The sequence below is a fragment of the Sinocyclocheilus rhinocerous genome, unplaced genomic scaffold, assembly GCF_001515625.1.
Source record: "Sinocyclocheilus rhinocerous isolate Xijiao unplaced genomic scaffold, SAMN03320098_v1.1 scaffold1, whole genome shotgun sequence".
Lineage (NCBI taxonomy): Eukaryota > Metazoa > Chordata > Actinopteri > Cypriniformes > Cyprinidae > Sinocyclocheilus > Sinocyclocheilus rhinocerous.
In genome coordinates this window covers 532,881-550,770 of record NW_015638974.1, presented here as the reverse complement: position 1 = coordinate 550,770, position 17,890 = coordinate 532,881, and the positions used below count along the sequence as shown (strand labels likewise).

Below are 17,890 nucleotides of genomic sequence, written 5' to 3'. Positions count from 1 at the left end.
CATCAGAAGCAGGGTGGGCGGAGTTAATGCACACGCACGGTGATAATGGATACCTTCATGAGTGATGTGAGTTATTATTGATTATTTTTTTAATAATATTATGAATGAACCGTCTTGTTGTTATATCTAAAATTTTTGCTCAGACTAATAAAGCTAACGTCAGCAGCCACTGGACGAGCAATCGTTATTATAATCCAAATGGGCAAACAGTCTAAATTATTATGCAAGTTGACTAGATACAAAAAGTCGCATTTGTCATCCGTCACCGTGACAGCGGAGAACACCCGGCCGTTATCAGAGTCAGTCAGTGCTGTGCGTGTGTTGTTTTGTAACTTTCAACTTGTAAAATTAGGATGAGAAAAGTGTGAGTCGGTAATTTGAAATAAGGTGGGAAAAAAAACACGAGCGACGTCATCAGAAGCAGGGTGGGCGCAGTTAATGCACAAGCACGGTGATAATGGATACCTTCATGAGTGATATGAGTTATTATTGATTATTTTTTTAATAATATTATGAATGAACCGTCTTGTTGTTATATCTAAAATTTATGCTCAGACTAATAAAGCTAACGTCAGCAGCCACTGGACGAGCAATCGTTATTATAATCCAAATGGGCAAACAGTCTAAATTATTATGCAAGTTGACTCGAGATACAAAAAATGCAAAACTGCAAAGTCGCATTTGTCATCCGTCACCGTGACAGCAAGTGGACTTTTGAAACTGGAATAATGAGTGGATTACGCATTTCAATTGGCAAGAGAGGAATAACACGGATGGAACTTCCTTGGCAAGGAGGATTGTGTGCGTCACAGTCAGGTACAAGGGAGAAGGCTTCTTATATTAGGTAAGACAAAAAGTTTAATTTTCGCAACTTGTTTATCGACTTGTTAATAGCAATTTGCTGTGGAATATGATCGGGTCCAGCCGGGTCTGTGTCTTCCCGGCCGGGCTCGGGTCCATCTTTCAAATAATTGACGGTCCACGTCGGTTCCGGGTAGTACATTTTTGACATTTCTCGGTTCTGCACGGGCCCGGGTCCAACTTTCAAAATAATAGACGGGTCCGGGTCGGTTCAGTGTAGCACATTTACGGGTCTCTTCGGGTTCGGGTACGAATTTTTGGACCCGTGTAGACCTCTACTTTCTATCTCACAATTCAGACTTTTTCAGAATTTTTCTCAGAATTGTGACATTTCACTTATGAACTCATTTATGAACTGTTCACCAGATGTAACTTGGCCCCGTGTTTTTTTTTTTTTTTTTTTAAAGGTTATTGGTTCAGCACACCTTTATAGCTTAACTGACTGATAAAGGTTAGTAGACAACAGACCAATTAGGACATAGTTTAGAGTTGTTTTAGTCTATAAATAAATAATATTTTGTATTCTGTGTTCTGAATTCACTTGTTTTGTTTATTTACTTTTGGTGGTCACCTTAAATTTGACCATCATTTATGATGTGCTTACATTGATTCATGGCTTAAGTAGAATTTAAGCAGACAGTCTTGTACCGTTTTTGATTTTCAAATGCTTTTTTGCTTTGAATCAAAGGAAATGTGATTAATCTTGGAGCTTGTTGATTTGACTCAAGGCTTAAAACTCTAGAGTCTTTAAAAAATAATGCCTGTAGAAAATACCAGTCATTTAATCTAGTTAAATGAATGGTTAAATACCAGGGTTGTTGAAAAAGTGTGCAACCACTGTTGGACTATATTGACTTATGTATAGGAATTTTCAAGTATACACTTTTCTAGCTTTACTGATCACAGCTAAACTTGATTAGTGATTTCATTAGGAATAGATAAAACATCCAGCTTCATTGCAGGTTATTAAAGGGATAGATCACCCAAAAATTATAATTACCCCATGATTTCCTCACCCTCAAGCCATCCTAAGTGTATATGACTGACTTCTTGCAGACGAATACATTTCAGACGAATCCTTTCTTACACAAATGCATCGCTTTACTTTAGAAGTCATTTATTAACCCCATTAATAAAATGCCTCCTAAAATAGTTAAACGAGCCGTGTGGAGTACTTTTATGATAGATGGATGCACTTTTTGGGCTTCAAAGTCTCGACCACCATTCACTGCCATTATTAAGCTTGGAAGAGCCAGGACATTTTTTAATGGTGACACTGCAGGCTATAAAACCCATAATATTGAATAACACCAGCAATAACTGTGCCTGCTGGTGAGATTTGTACTTATCCAATGTATAAATAATTTCCAATTTACTTGATTGTATTTTCTGCATCCAGTGTGTTTTGATATGTTCATTAGATTTAATAGTCTGTGTATATTGTTTGGGGTATTTGATAAAATCTAGTTTTGTTGTAAGTAATTAATGAGCGTAACTGATTGAATTTTTGTAGCTAATGCATCATACATCTGTGCTGATTGTTGATAAGATACAGTACTGGAAGGAAGGAAGGGTTGGCTTATAGATATGTTCTCTAATTTGGGATTTGTTCTTTTTCCATTCTTATGTGCAGTGCAGCTGAACGGAGGTGTCTACATGAAGAGCTTTGATCTCACTGATATTTGGTCACTGGAAAAAAAACAATATTCATGCTTTTCACCCCTTCATAAATCTATTTTGACTTCAGTTCCATGATCTTAAGTTTAGTTTGTGATGCTTTAAGCTCTAAGTTGTCACTGACAATCTTTTGATGGTGAATGTGACTGCATTTCTTCTATAGACCTGAAGCAGAGCAGCTGAAGACAGGACTTATGTTCATTGGGATAATGATGAAAACAAACATTACTGCGCTGTCTTTCTCACACGTACACGCATACACACACTGACATAAGCAATCAGGAACAGCAAACATTTAATAAGTTCCTGAGGGATTCAGTAGCTTAGAGATTCCACACAAAATAAGACTAGTTTGGTGTACTGAAATCTCTTTGCTGCTCTCGTTGCAGATGAAAACATGCCAAGTACTCACCCTAGGGTACACATCCCTTCCCACAGCTACAGAGATGAAAGATTGGTTTCAGATACAGAGTAATTTGTTGGTTCATTAAGTAATGACATGAGATACTCATCATTACCATGTAAAAACACTGTTATTCCTAATAGCACTAATAGAATACTACAACAATATATGAACTGTATATTGTGTGCAGTATAAAGTGGCATAAAGTGTAAAATGTAACAGTGACACAACTGTCCTAATATAATAATGAAGAAACTTTATATATATATATTAGGGGTTGAACGACTTCTGATTTTTTAAAGTCGACTTTTATGTGATGAAAGTCGAGTCGAAGTCGACTAGTCACTGATGACGTCATTAATGAACATAAGCCTGGAGCTGTAAAAAACACCTTGTGCACAGCTATGGCATATGACACAGCGCTGCCCACATGGCTATTGCTCTTGGCTATAACAGCTCATTTTTATCAGTTCTTTTGTCTTTGGGTCGTTATATTTCTCACAGATTTCTGCTCGATTTAAATCAGATAACGTTACAGATAAAGTAGCACAGTAAAGATTACATTCATATGAACGCATTAGTGAGAGCGATTGTGTGTGTGAATCACGGGCTGAGTGACCGTGTATACACACACACACACACACGTATAGTAGGCCTCTGCATGAAAATGCAGCTTATAGATTTAATATGGGCTGCTTTTGGTGCTTGGCACCTTTTTATTGATCATTTTGTGTTTCAAGAAAAAGGTCCAAGGTTAAGAATTATGCTATTAGTTACTTAAATATAAAATGTTTTTCTCTATTTAACAACATTACAATAGTAAAAGACGACCTCCCTTACTGATCACGTCTCTTGCGAGTCACGTACGGGACAAATCAATTAGGCCCAAAATATGGGACGTCCTGGCTAATACGGGACGGTTGGCAACCCTACTTGTGGAGCGCTTTCGGAGTATGTATTTATTTGTCATTTTAACTGGTTGGAAACGGAGCGTAAATGTGGAAGTCCTTCAAAGATTTCTTATCCTGTTGCGCCCTCTATAGGACCAGCGACTAGTCGACGTCAAGCTTAAAGCGTCATGGCAGAGCATTGAAGTCGACTAGCCAACTAATCGATTAGCAGGTGCAACCCCTAATATATATATATATATATATATATATATATAAAATTGTGAAATATTATTATAGTTTACAATTATTTATTTCTATTTTAATATATTATTGCAATTTATTCCTGTGATCAAAGCTGAATTTTCAGCATCATTACGCCAGTCTTCAGTGTCACATGATCCTTCAGAAATCATTCTAATATGCTGATTTGCTGCACAAGAAACATTTCTCATTATTATCAATGTTGAAAACAGTTGCTGCTTCATATTTTGTGTGAACTGACATAGTTTTTCAGGTTTCTTTAATGAATAGAAAATTAAAAAGAACAGGATTTATGTAAAATAAAAATCGTTTAGAACATTATAAATGCATTTTCTGTCACTTTTGATAAATGTAATGCATCTTACTGGCCCCAAAGCGGTAGTGTATATTTTAGGATGTCAAAAAAATATGGAAGATGGGGGAAAAAAAGAGATAGAAAAAAGATGTGAAAAAATTTTAATTGCTTTTTACTTGATGGTTACATCACATTTTTAGAGTCATTAAATTAAAAATGTTCTTAAAAATGCCATAAATGTTTTTCAAAACCATATCAAGTACATTTCTAAGAACTTATGTGTGTTAAACTAGAATTTTAAAACATTTTAATTTTCGTTATTGTGGACACTCCTATTTGTCACTGACCCATATCATATCCATAATGCATATTAAATGAACAGTGTATACTGTAACAAGACAGTGTTTGTGTGTCCTTATGGGTCTAACAGAAATGAACTGCATTAATAAAGTGTGTGTACCTCTCTTCTCTGCTGGATTTCCTGAAGGGCAGGGACACTGTCCTGGACACTTGACAGAAATCTGCTTCCCAGAGATGCAAGCTTGATATTCTACTTTACACTACAAAACACACACACACACATAAAACTGAGATTAGATAAGTACATTGTCGATCTGGGATTAATCTCTTGGTTGAATACATCTGTGACACAGCATTATGAAAAGCAATTCAAACCTTATACACATACTGTATAGAAACACACACACACACACACACACACACACAGTGGCAATTCTCACAAACAGGCAGTGTGTGTGTTACCTTGGTGGAGTAAGTGTGTCCATCTGTTCCACAAACAGGTGAAGGGTGCACAACTGGACATCTTTTGCATTTCAGCAGTGGTGAGTTCAAATTCATGTCTTTAAAACTGCAAAAGAGAAATGAATCTTTTAGCACTAACAATGAAGAAGCCAAACAATACTGATCTGCAGAAATGCAGCCTGTTTCTATCTGTCCTCTTCTTACTATCATCTGCTGCACTGGTTCTGCGCTGGTTTTACTTCAATAGCCAAATTGAAAATCCAATGGCAAACAAATACAGTACAATAAAGAATTATTTCCCTAGAATCAATTGATATCTATTTTATTTTGAACCAACAATATGCAATATTATTAGCATGGCAGGCTAAATAGGAAAACTGTCGATTTAGATTTATAAGATGGTTTCACGTAATCATATTTATTCTCACTTTAAGTAAGAAGTTAATCTTCATATTTTAGTTTCCCTTGTAAAGTTTCGTTCATTGTTTTTGAGGATGAGGTGATGTTAGGAACCCGTACATGAATCTGCCTAATTTGTAGGAGTATGAATCTTTGGGTTGATAGCAAATCAATTTCATTTACAATTCACTTGTTTTCTGTTAGATTCCAAAGCGATATTTGCCAATCCTGAATTATTCAATTTGATTCATTACACAATTTGATTTAACAACTATTTATTCAGTACTTCATTAAAATGCTTTTATAAGATACTTTAATTTGTCTAAATTCTACCAAGTGATAAATGAACTTGCATGAAATAGTTTCACTGGTCACTGATTCAGTGGTTCTCAACCAGGTGGCCGGCGCCCACTAGAGCACCTTAGGTGGACCTAAAATTATTTAAATTTAAATTTTGATAATAAATAATTTTGAAAGTGTAATTTCTAGATCTGTGCTTTGAATATTGTTGTGGACCATGGAGCGCGAAAAAGTTGAAAGACATTGCTTCAACATCTCTTCTGACAAATTATATGCATCTTTTTTTTCTCCCTTTAAAAGGCTGATAAGCATTTTTTAAAATTGTTTTAAAGGGGTCCTATTATGCTTTTTCACTTTTTCAACTTTAGTTAGTCTGTAATGTTGCTGTTTGAGCATAAAAAAGACTAGTATGAGAGCATGTTCTAGTACACCCCCAAAACAAAATCAAAACTTTGTAAAAGAGCATAATAGGACCCCTTTAAAGGTGCACTAAGCAATTTTTGCCAAACGATGTTGATATCTGAAAGCACTAGGGTTGTGACGGTGAGGAAATTTTCCCACCGGTTAATCGACGTGTGACAACACCAATAATACCGGTATCACCGTGGGGGCAGGCGCGTTTCCTCTTTTCCTCGCTTTCCTTCGCATTTTAAATAGCCTTAGATAAATGGCAAAAGTCAACAGGCTTTTAAAAATCCAAAATACTGCCAAACAGGCGCTTTTGTATTTCGTTTCGAAACTAAATCATCCGCGATCGTCTTGTCTGTCTCACCTCACTCTTCTTGTCAGTCAGCTCGACTCACTCTCCTCACTGGATAAATTAAATCTGATCTATGCGACTGTCGTTCGGCACGCTGCATTGAGCAGCCGCGTTCAGTTTTTAATTGTAGTGTCTGTTCTTTTACTGAACTAAATGATTTTTATTACTATAAAAATCAAAACGACGGTGGGGGTCGGTGCCGCGGTGGGCAAGTGACGTAACCGGTGTTGCGGCTTAACAGCAGTATCACCGTCAGCACCGTCTCTATCGCGGCAAGCCTAGAAAGCACCAAAACAAACACGCCCATACCCCAACAGGACCTCGCCCCTATTTTAATAACTCCGCCCCACATGTACATACACAACCCTGGCAGCGACGATGGCGGAATCTGCTATGCCTGCCAGCCGTAGCATATTCAAGCAAAACCCAACACAGAAAAATTGTGAAAAAACAAAATCAACATAACTCACCTATCAAGAAGAAACAAAGCAACCTCTGCGTCCAATTCCAGGCCTTCCCGCTCCTTGAGTTCTCTCCACCGCTGGAAAGCTGCTCCGATATTTACGCAGTACTACCTCTTGCCTGATCGTAACCCTTCTTTTTAATGTTTTGTTCCTCCGAAATTTTCCTTATTTTTTAAATTTTTTATTATCTGCCATCGCTATCTAAAGTCGATCTGCTAATATCCGTCCTGTGCACTCACCGAGCGCTCTCTTCTCCCTATCATCACTAGATGATACTTACTGCTGATTGGCAGAGAGTTTGTTTTGGGACTCGGTCCGACACTGTGCTTGCTTAGTGCACCTTTAATATTTAATATTTGCAATTTGTTTTTTCCCTCATGTCCACAACTCTACATAACAGACGTTATGTGACCACTTTTTGCATTGCACCCACCAGTTGAGAATTTTTCCATACTTCTGTTATTTATGCTTCTCTATTTCTATACTTCTCTCTCTATGTTGATTTCTGTGATACTTCTCTTCAATATCCCTCTTTGTCTGTTTCTTTGGGCCATTAAAAAAAACAAAAAAACATTTGTATTATGCTATCACCCCAAATTCATTAACTGGTTAGTTTCATAACTACAATCACTGTTGACAACTGTAGCTTACAAAATCCAGGTCAGTCTGTGCCTTATTTTCACCTCGGTCACACACACACACACACACACACACACACATACTCTCTCTCTCAGAAGAACTAATTCCCAAACTTTGGCAGGCAAGTTTGCCCAGTTAGTTCCAGTATAGGTTGACTGGGTAAGAACATAGAACAGCCCTTGTTTAATCTCAAAAACTTTTTGGCCATACTTAACATCAAACATGTGCAGGAAAATGTACCATGTAAAATCAATATTAAAAAAATATGGAAAAATGCTACAGCAAGTCCATAACTGGTGAAAATGTTAACTGGAGTAAATACTCCTTAACAAAATCAATGACCTAAAATATTACCATATTTCTTCTGGAAAGCATCTAAAAAAAACATCTTTTGTTACCCACATATGTGTTTGCTTAGTTTGTAGTGGACTTGGCTTGGAACAAAATATGGAATTATTACAAGCTAAAAGCTGGACCAGCTGTTATTAACACCACAGATTTAATATTTTGGTAGCACAGCCATTGGACAGTTCTGATAACATTCAATGTTTTTGTTAACAGTTTACTAAAACAGTTTTTTTCCCTCAGATTTCTCCAGTGGTATTCTCTCTGCTTTTCACTCAGTGTTTTGTTTTCAACCATCCCTGGGTGTTTTGTGAAGTGTTCTAGATCACTGACCCATGATGTCTGACCGATTCATAGCTGTCTCCAAAATGTTTGTAATTCAAGAGGTCATGCACAAATTCAAGGCAGCAAGTGTGCCAATCTTTTAAGCCACACGGTTTTACTACTGTTTCAGTAATGAGCAGTAACTGTGAGTCAGATAGATCGGAGGAAGTTTACCTCATTCTGCGTTGACTAACACAGGTGGGTGTTTGGTAATCTTCAGCCACACACACTTTATGGCGGCCACATTTTATCTTGAGGCATGGATCTTTGGCAGGGTCCAGAGCTGAAACACATACAAAAACAGACGTGTATGAATACAAACAATGAAACAGATAAACATAGCAAATACTGAATACATGAATACTGTTAAATTCAACTTGCATGGTATTTACTTAATAAGAATGAATTGTGAACACAGATAGTGTTGTTTAGTAGCACACTGTCTGCATTGTTTTAGCACCACTTTTACTGTAAAGTAATTGTGTTTTGTGAATAAGAAAAAAAAAATCTATACGAAGCCAGATCTACATACAAAGAATAACACAGATTGTGCAAAAAACAAAATGTTGTCATCAGTTACTTACCCTCTTGTTATTCCAAACCCATAAGACTTTTGTTTGCCTTTGAAACACAAATTAAGATGTTTTTAACGAAATCTGAGATTTTATTTTGGGTGCAACAGATCACAAAACTCAAGGTTCGGATCGTTACGGAGTCACAGATCGGATCATTTTTCAGATCAGCAAAAAAAGAAAAAAAAAAAAAATGAGACAAATGTAAAGAACACTAAATACTTATTTGATACCATAGCAAAACCTAATAGACTTAACTAATAAAGTTCAAACAGACAACAGCCATTAATAAAATAAGAAATAATATACAAATTAGAAGCATGGATAAATACAACAGAACAAAGTTACAAATAAAACGGTCTATCAGTAGTATTCAGGTACAGAAAAGTAATAATTAAATGTAAAATAACATTGCATAGCGTTCACTGAATAAATTAAATATAGATTAATCTGTTAAAGCTGTGCTTTGCTGTTTGAGATAAATGACACAGACAGCAGCAGGTATTTATAGGCTGCTGTCTCTTTAAGACCTAATGCATGGATCCACTATAATGATACACAAAATATTTTTTTCTTTTTACGTCATTTTAAGACATAACCGACTGTGTTTATGAGAATACTTGCCGCGATGGGTATTTTGAGATCATTTTGTCTGTGTGTTCGTTCAAGCGCAAGGAGATGCAAAAGAGAACTCAATTCTGTGTTTGCATTGTGTGCGCACAGAAAACAGTGCGCCAGTACCAAATTGAGAGCCCTTTTGCCTCTTTTTGTGCTTGAATGGTTTAAAATTGCTTGAATGTAAACTGGCAAAACTTAGAAACATGTCAGTCTGTTCTGGTTAAACTTTGCAACTAATCCGCAAATCACATGCGTGTCGAACCGTGGAGCCTGGTCCGTACAGATCACGGATCAACTATGATCTATTACACCCCTAGTCTTTATGGACTTTTTGAAGCATTAAAGTTTTGGTTGCATGGACGTTCAATGGCAGGGCAGAAGTCTCTCTGGTTTCATTAAAAATATCTTCATTTGTGTTTTGAAGATTAACAAATGTCTTATGGGTTTGGGTAATTAATGACAGAATTTTCATTTTTGTTTGAACTAGCCCTTTAAATTATATTTTAGCACATTTAGTACATGGTTAAACTAGATTGTGGGTGGTAATAATGTGCAGGTTTTTGCATTAAAAAACTGTTTAGTAAACTCACCCAATGAATAGCAAAGGTAAACTCCTTTACTACGAAACCACTTAACTCCAAAAATAATGTATCTCATGTGCAGGGTTCAACAAAAATACATGAAAGCCACATATACAGCTGCAGACAAACATACGCTAAGTATGATCTGTCTGATTTGTGTACGCGTAAATAAGAATTCTATTTCTGCTATAGCCTGAAATGGGGCAGTAGCTAATGCTCTGTGACGAAAAGTAAGCGAGAAGGAAGAATAGAGGAGAGAGAGACAGAAAGAATAACAGTCCTAATGCCATTAAGTACTTTTAAAAAAGAGGCTCACGCACATGCACATGCACAGAGGAAGAAAGACAATATCTCACAAACATACTCATCCTTTACCTTCCCCTTGTCGAAGTACAAACACAGCCACACTTCGAACGCTCTCTGACCTCAGATGGTAAGAGCCTTAGTCAAATCCTGCACAGGCTTTAGGGCTTATCCAATCCCAATCTCTTCAGCACCCTCTGAGTCCATTGTCCGTGTGTGTGTGTGTGTGTGTGTGCGTGTATGACAAAATTTGTGATTGATTTGTGCATCATCATGTTGAGTGTGATCAGAATCTGTTTTAAACTGCTCTACTTGCTCTTTTTGACTACTCAATGCTCTATCAATAGTGATTTGCATGAATATCAAACTCGTGATGAATATTCAACAGGGTTCTAATGACTTTCGAATATGCATAATCTCGTAAGATTTACTGCACACTGAGAGTTTGATGTGATAGAGAGTCTTAAAAAGCAGTTTTCTCATTTTCTCAGACGGATGTAGCGTGATGATACGGGTATTAGGCCACAGCATGTGACTGTGAATTAGCACAACAGCTGAGTTCTCATATATGCCTGATTAACATCCACTCAACACTGATAACCGACAAGACGCTATGGCTCAAAGGAGCAGAGATTCACATCTTTCCATTTCCAATGACCTCAAAAAAAAAAAAAAAGCCTGTAACATAAAAACATTTTAAGCATTAAGGCAAATCTTCTGCTATTTCTGTTACTAGTAAAATTCCAAGTTACTTTTCCCATCTAAACCTTGGTAAAGTTGCTAATGTTGGCTTATTATGTTCATACTGCCTTTAAGCATAACTTCCATACATGAAGTATACAGTCCGACAAGATTGCTGAATCCTTTAACCTGATTGGTTGACAGACGTTTCAACATGTTGATTAACTTTCTATAACTGCATGTCTGTGATGTAGTTATCGTATTGGTGAGGTCACATTTATCTTTGCTTTGCAAACTTTTGGAGGCGAATTCCATTCATTTTAAAAGGAATTTGTACGATTGGGTGTTTTGTGCAAGGGCGAAAGTTCCCCATGCAGATTTCGCTCATGTTCAAGTTGGTCGAGCAAATTTACCACGCTGACCAATAGAAAACTGCTGGGTTTTAAAGTGACTTCATGCAAAACACAATGACGTTCCAACCTATGGCTGACAGTCCTACCTTGATCAAATGGTTTTCCTGGACTCCATGTTCCTGGTTCCTAAAAAAAAAAAACATAAGTAAATAAACAGAAAACTTAATCAACAGTCTGCATTTCATTTTTTCTGAGCTTCTGTTTGTTATAGTACATAAAGTAATCCATTGTTTCTGTTTGAATAATGCATTTTTACACTTCCTTGCTCATAGTTACTCATGTGAAACATGAAGTTACACTCAATGCACACTGCATTATTATATGATCATGCAACTACAGCAGCATTAAGGACACATAACGCAAACTTGGAAGAATTTCCCTTCAAACAAACAGGCAGATTAGCAATACTCTGTTCCAATGGAAAAACAAAAGCACAATCATACAAACCTCCACCTCCTGATTGTAGAGGAAGCATTGTGGAAAAAAACAAATAAACATTAGGCAGAACATTAAACACACATCACTTCAACAATAAAACATAAAACACAAAATGGACCACAACAAAATATGCCATAAACAAAGAAATAATAATGAAATACATATGTATGGCTTGGCATTGTGCCTATTTATACTGGACTGTTTGTCGCATTCAGTAATTTCTCTGCACTCTTCTTCATGCTTAATTAATTAAGATGGGTAATATGTCAGTTTCCATCAAAGGTCCATTGAAGACTGATAGCACCATATGGTGACACACACACACCGATATAGATATGATATGGCAGCAGTTGGGTCCTCTTGGAGCTACACATTTTGATGGCTGCCATTTCTCTCACTCCTTCGTCTGAGTGTGTTTGCGTGAAAGGCATGCATGCAAATGCATCTTGGAATAAACAACAGCACATGAAATCCATTACAGCGTCTCCGTTGGTCATTCATAATATCCCTTCCCTTCTTTTCCACTCACAAAGAACTTTATCTTTCTCAGCCTCGCTGTGTGTAAACACAGTCATTCTTCTTTTTCTTCTTGTTTGTGCCTCTATTTCAGCAGCTAAACACAGTTGCCACCCAATCTACACCTAGATCGCTCTTGATATTGTGCATTTGTTTTTCTGTCTTACTTTATGTCTTTATGTACAGATTATTGTCTTCATCTAATACCTACGCAGAGAATGTAAGGGAGCACAAGATAGAAACAGAATAGCCTCCATTATGTTGCAATCATGCTTTTTATAGAAGCCATGTGATAGCATGACTGAATGAATGGACGCTGTCCCCTTGTCTTGCTTGTTGCTGATGCTTTAAGCACGTACATTCACGTACATACTTTCACCAGAAGGGAATCAGACACTTTGTCTGGTCAGGAAAAAGGTGAAAGTAACTTTATTTTGAGACTCACAATAATCAGAAAAAAAAAGTTCAATTTGTAAATTATTCAGACTTTTTTTTTTTTTTTTTTTAACTAATATTGTCAATTTAATTTGTAAATTATTCAAGTCTTTTTTTTTTTTTTTTTTTAACTAATATTGTCAAACCCTGTAGTTTAATTTAATAATTAAGTTGGTTCTAAATAAAGTTTTTTGGGGGGTTATTTAAAAAAAAAATCTGTTCATTAAAAAGCCCCCAAAATATATGTAGTAATATATTATTACAGTATTAGGTCATATTTTTGATACTCTGTTGGAATCCTGCTCATTCCTTGTAATTTTCTTGTCTATCTAGAAAATGCATTTAACTAAACGAGGCAATTAAATGAATTTAAGTCAACAATACTAGAACATATCAAATTTTAAAAAATTATATTTAAAATGGTCTAAATAAGTGCAAACAAATTGTCCTCAATTAATCCATTTACTTTATTTATTGTTTGTGTTTAAATAAAGGATGATTATGCTCTAACTAACATACTAAAGTATGTAAAGTACTTGACTATAATTTTAACTGTATGTGTTTTCCAATATTACATTTTAAGTTAGTTTAAATGTACTAAACTACAACTTTACTGTTACATGACATACATTTAAAATTAAATTTACCATAAACTCTTGTCAGTACATTTTACAATACACTTTAACCATATTTCAAAGACAATAGAAGTAGTTATTAAATGACATGTAAAGATAAAAATATATTTTAAATCCTACTTAAAAGGATCAAAAACAATTAATTTAATTGCATTTAACATGCAGTGAAGTGTCCAAAACCAGGACATTCAGTTCACACATAAGTAAATTTTTTAAAGTATATTATTTTAGTAAAAAGATTGTTTGAAAGTATGCTACAGTGTAATTCTTCACACAAGGAAATCTTTTTCTTTAAAATAAATACAATACTATCTCCGTTGGATTTTGACACATTAAAGTAGCACATTTTTAATAAACAAACAGCAGTTGGAAGACATTTGAAAGTAACTCTCCCATCTCAACTTATTGAATTCCCAGGGATTCTCAGGGATTTATAAAGTGGCATTATATTGTTTTGTATCTGAATATATAGTAAATAATTATAGTGTGCAATACCGATCATTTGTTTCATTTAAATATACTCCATCACCACAGTTCCCTTGCTTCAAACACACATACACAATCAGATTAGCATAGTCTGAGCACTATAAATCATGATTATTTCACTGTAATCACTTTAAGGGCATTTCTCAGCATACAGAGGGATTTCCTTGGGTATTATTAGAAGGCTTTCAAGCATATGTTGAATGAATAACCAATAAAGAAACAGTGCAGCATTAATCTGTTAATACTAAGAGAAGTACAGCATTAAACCAGTGACACTGGACAGTGTGTACAGCAAAATCCCATTCTTATCATTTAGCATATTGAGGAGCAGGTCAGTGTGTGTGTGTGTGTGTGAAAGAAAGAGAGAGAGGGCAGCCAGCATGACAGCAAGGCGGCTGTTCTCTCATGCAGAAAGTGCCGGAAGCGTCTCACCCTTCTGACATCATTCATTCTTTATGACCCCCACCCCCCCGTCCAGTCTTTAAGCACATTTGCGTTCACAAGGGCACCAAAAACAGGAACAAGCAACCCTACAGAGAGAGCAGAAGCTACATAGAATCAGAACAGAATCAGTCCATGCCACACCAGATGCTACATGATACAAGCAATAAAAACCAGCTCTTCAGGGGCATTCAGGCTGACAGCAATTTACAGTGACAAAGTCATTCATTTTTAAAGACAGCTGACAATTTCTGGCAAAATGAGTGACAGCGACTGTTGGCAATGAAAACCCATTTGATGAGGTCACTACCATTGGGACTGCAGACTATGATCACTGCTCAGTAGACTCTCATTCGAAACTGTGGCTTTAAAGTTTAGTCATCTCCAATTTAGACTTCTATAGTCAAGCTGCTCTTTTCAAAAAGTAATCAGCTAAACTACAAGCTAACAAAAAGTATTTACTGCATTGAAGTTACTTGAACAGTTCTCAAGCAGGGAGTCAGAATATTATATTTATATTAATAAATATACTACATTTAAAATTAGGCCTGTCACGATAAGGTAGACACGGAGTAATAATATCAATAATGTTGGTAATGTCTTTGCTGGGAAGATCTAATAGTGATTTCCCAGGGGGACATTTTTATTGCACCATTCAAAATCGATCAACAGTCCTACAAATGAATAAACAGGAATGTTTCTTGCTCTAAAGCTGTGGTTCTCAAACATTTTCACTTGAAGGCCCCCCGTTTTCAAAAAAGAAAGAAAAAAACAAATCTGAAGCCATCCTGTCCACATTAAGCATGGTTAATTTTGTGATTCCAGACATTTCAGAAACTGCTCTTCCAAGAACAAAACTAAGCAGAGGTTACTGAAGTTTACATCTTGAATTTAATGTATGGGTTTTTTTAGAGAGATTTTTAGAGAGATTATTTTCTTATAGTAATAATAATTTATTAATTTACTTTTTAAGTAAACTTAAATAATCTTTTAAGTAAACTTAGTTCAAATCTCAGTTAACTGGCATTTTTATTGATGAACTTTGTCAACTGAAGTATATCAGTAACTTTTATTTTGCTTTTATTTTGTGATTTCACTAGCTGTGTTTACATGCTACCAAATTAACCATTAGTAATCAGATTGATGGCTCAATCAGAATGAAAAGCCTTCAAATAAATACCTGAATAGTTCCAACTGAGCTTGATTTGTATAAAATTACGATTTGATTGGTTGGTTTAGACCTGCAAGCATGAGCATGTAAATGCCTGAATCTGATATTTTCTCAATCAGACTAAAAATTGTTTGCATATGTCAATATGTGCAGTGCCATGTGTATGTTTAAATACGTTTTACATCTTAAAAGCACATTTAATGAACTGGTCAGTGGAGGAATATTTGCTAAAAAGATCTTCAGATCTTCGTTCATTCATTTATAACCATTTATCATTTAATCATTTTCTTTTTCCATTTAATCATATAATTATTTACAATAACAATTTAAACCATTTATATACTCATTTCATTGACGCATGTCATCAAGGCAAAAGTGATAATTATTCTCATGGTAGCTTCTGTGACATTATCGTGGAATTTTCTTTCCAGTTCTGAATGTGGAATACATGTAATGCACATGTAAATGCATATATGAATCATTTTAGGGTTTAAACAAACAGTTCTTTGGAATTTGAAATCAGATTGGATTCTTTTGGATTGATGAAATGTACATGTCATTTTAGTACTGCAAAAGCCTTGCAGCTTTTCCTTTTTGTGAGATATAGTCCTTCCTGTTTCGAGGATGCTTTCCAGACGTGTCCTTTACACCAAAGTCAAACACATGCTCATAGATTGGCTGTGCTTCTCATTCAAGCCTCTCACAAAGTCACAGAAAATTCTCCATTCTCTTTTCCTACCTCCTCTGGCGACATTAGCCTGAAGTTGATAGAGCGTTAAAAATGTCACTAGCACAGCTGACAGTGAAGTCAAGAGTGTGTTTATGTGTGTGTGAGAGAGACAGAAGATGTTTGACACTGCAGGGGGATCACTGATGGCCATTTTCAGCCTGTCAATCTAACAAAGCCACACACACTTCACCAAACAAAAGCTTGACAGCCCGTGCTTCCCTTACATGTGCGGCGTCTCAAAGCTTAAATGTGATTGGGGGTCTGTGATTTTAGGGCTCAGAGTCTTTCAGTAATTGCTTTGCTGTAAGGGCCAGTTGATTACGGGGGAAAATCTTGTTGAGCCGAACAACTAATCTACATAAATCACTTTCTCTTTACTGATGGCCTGAAGTGTCACATCGAAAGCCTAAGTAATCTTTGATGTGCCTTTAGCTGCGAAGCTGAAATGAAAAGAAGCAAGAGAAGACAACTGAGAGAGCGAGTTTTCAGTGAGTGCATGTGTGCATGCACTGTAAAATAAAAAGGGAATTATGGTTTATTCAGCATATGAGGTCTTTGAGTCGCAGATTAAGGAATTTGAATTACTTCAACTTCTACAGAAAAACACAAAATTCCATCTAAACTTGAAAGTTGTCCAAATAGTTTATTATTGCTGATTAAGGGTCTGTGAATTCCCAGCATGCATTGCATCATGAATTCATTACGTGGTTATTGATACAGAATTATTATTTTAATGTTGACTTGCTCTTTCTTTGTCTTAAAGAGATCGTTCTCCCAAAAAGGAACATTTTGTCATCATTTGCTCACCCTCATATTGTGCCAAACCTGTATACATTTCCTTGTGAAACACAAAAGATTTCTTTTGACAGAATTTATATTTTTGTGAACTACCCTTTAACTAGTTTTGTCTTAACTAGTTATTTGTTTTATATTAATATAGTTGATCTTTTTTCCTAATGTTTGTTGATTGTCATGAAGTGTTTTTGTGACAATTGTTGAGGCCGATGTTATCTATAGAAAACTACTGCACATACAGTAATATCTTTGCTTCGCAAAATGTTGTGTTCTTCAGGGACAAATATTAATATTAAATTTGTGTGAATAAAATTAAGGCAAATACAAATCTCAAAAGTTGCTAATTTACAATTTGTTGAACAAGAAGCCTTTAGTTGTTTTGACAAGAACATATTAGCGGAATGAGACTTTTGCTTTTATTAAGCAATAAAATACTAATTGTCTAAATTAAAGTAGCATTACAGTTATTAAGAATCTCAGGTATTAAAATGTCAATGCATCATGTTTCCTTAATTGTTTAGTTAAAGGGGTTATATGATGCGATTTCAATTTTTCCTTTCTCTTTGGAGTGTTACAAGCTCTTGGTGCATAAAGAAGATCTGTAAAGTTGCAAAGACTAAAGTCTCAAATCCAAAGAGATATTCTTTATAAAAGTTAAGATTCAGCCACGCCTACCTAAAATGGCTCGTTCTAAC

At 35.7% G+C, this 17,890-nt stretch overlaps 1 protein-coding gene across 1 annotated transcript in view; it reads right to left on the bottom strand.

Annotated features, from left to right (window-relative positions):
* Nucleotides 1-17,890, bottom strand: part of LOC107750421 (SPARC (osteonectin), cwcv and kazal like domains proteoglycan 3) — a 34,573-nt gene that overhangs the window by 14,158 nt on the left and 2,525 nt on the right. The window contains exons 2-6 of the mRNA XM_016565783.1: nt 11,996-12,004; nt 11,635-11,674; nt 8,555-8,663; nt 5,150-5,255; nt 4,848-4,947 (exon numbers count right to left, since the gene is read on the bottom strand). Coding sequence (XP_016421269.1) covers nt 4,848-4,947; nt 5,150-5,255; nt 8,555-8,663; nt 11,635-11,674; nt 11,996-12,004 — 364 coding nt within the window. The remainder of the gene's footprint in view (nt 1-4,847; nt 4,948-5,149; nt 5,256-8,554; nt 8,664-11,634; nt 11,675-11,995; nt 12,005-17,890) is intronic.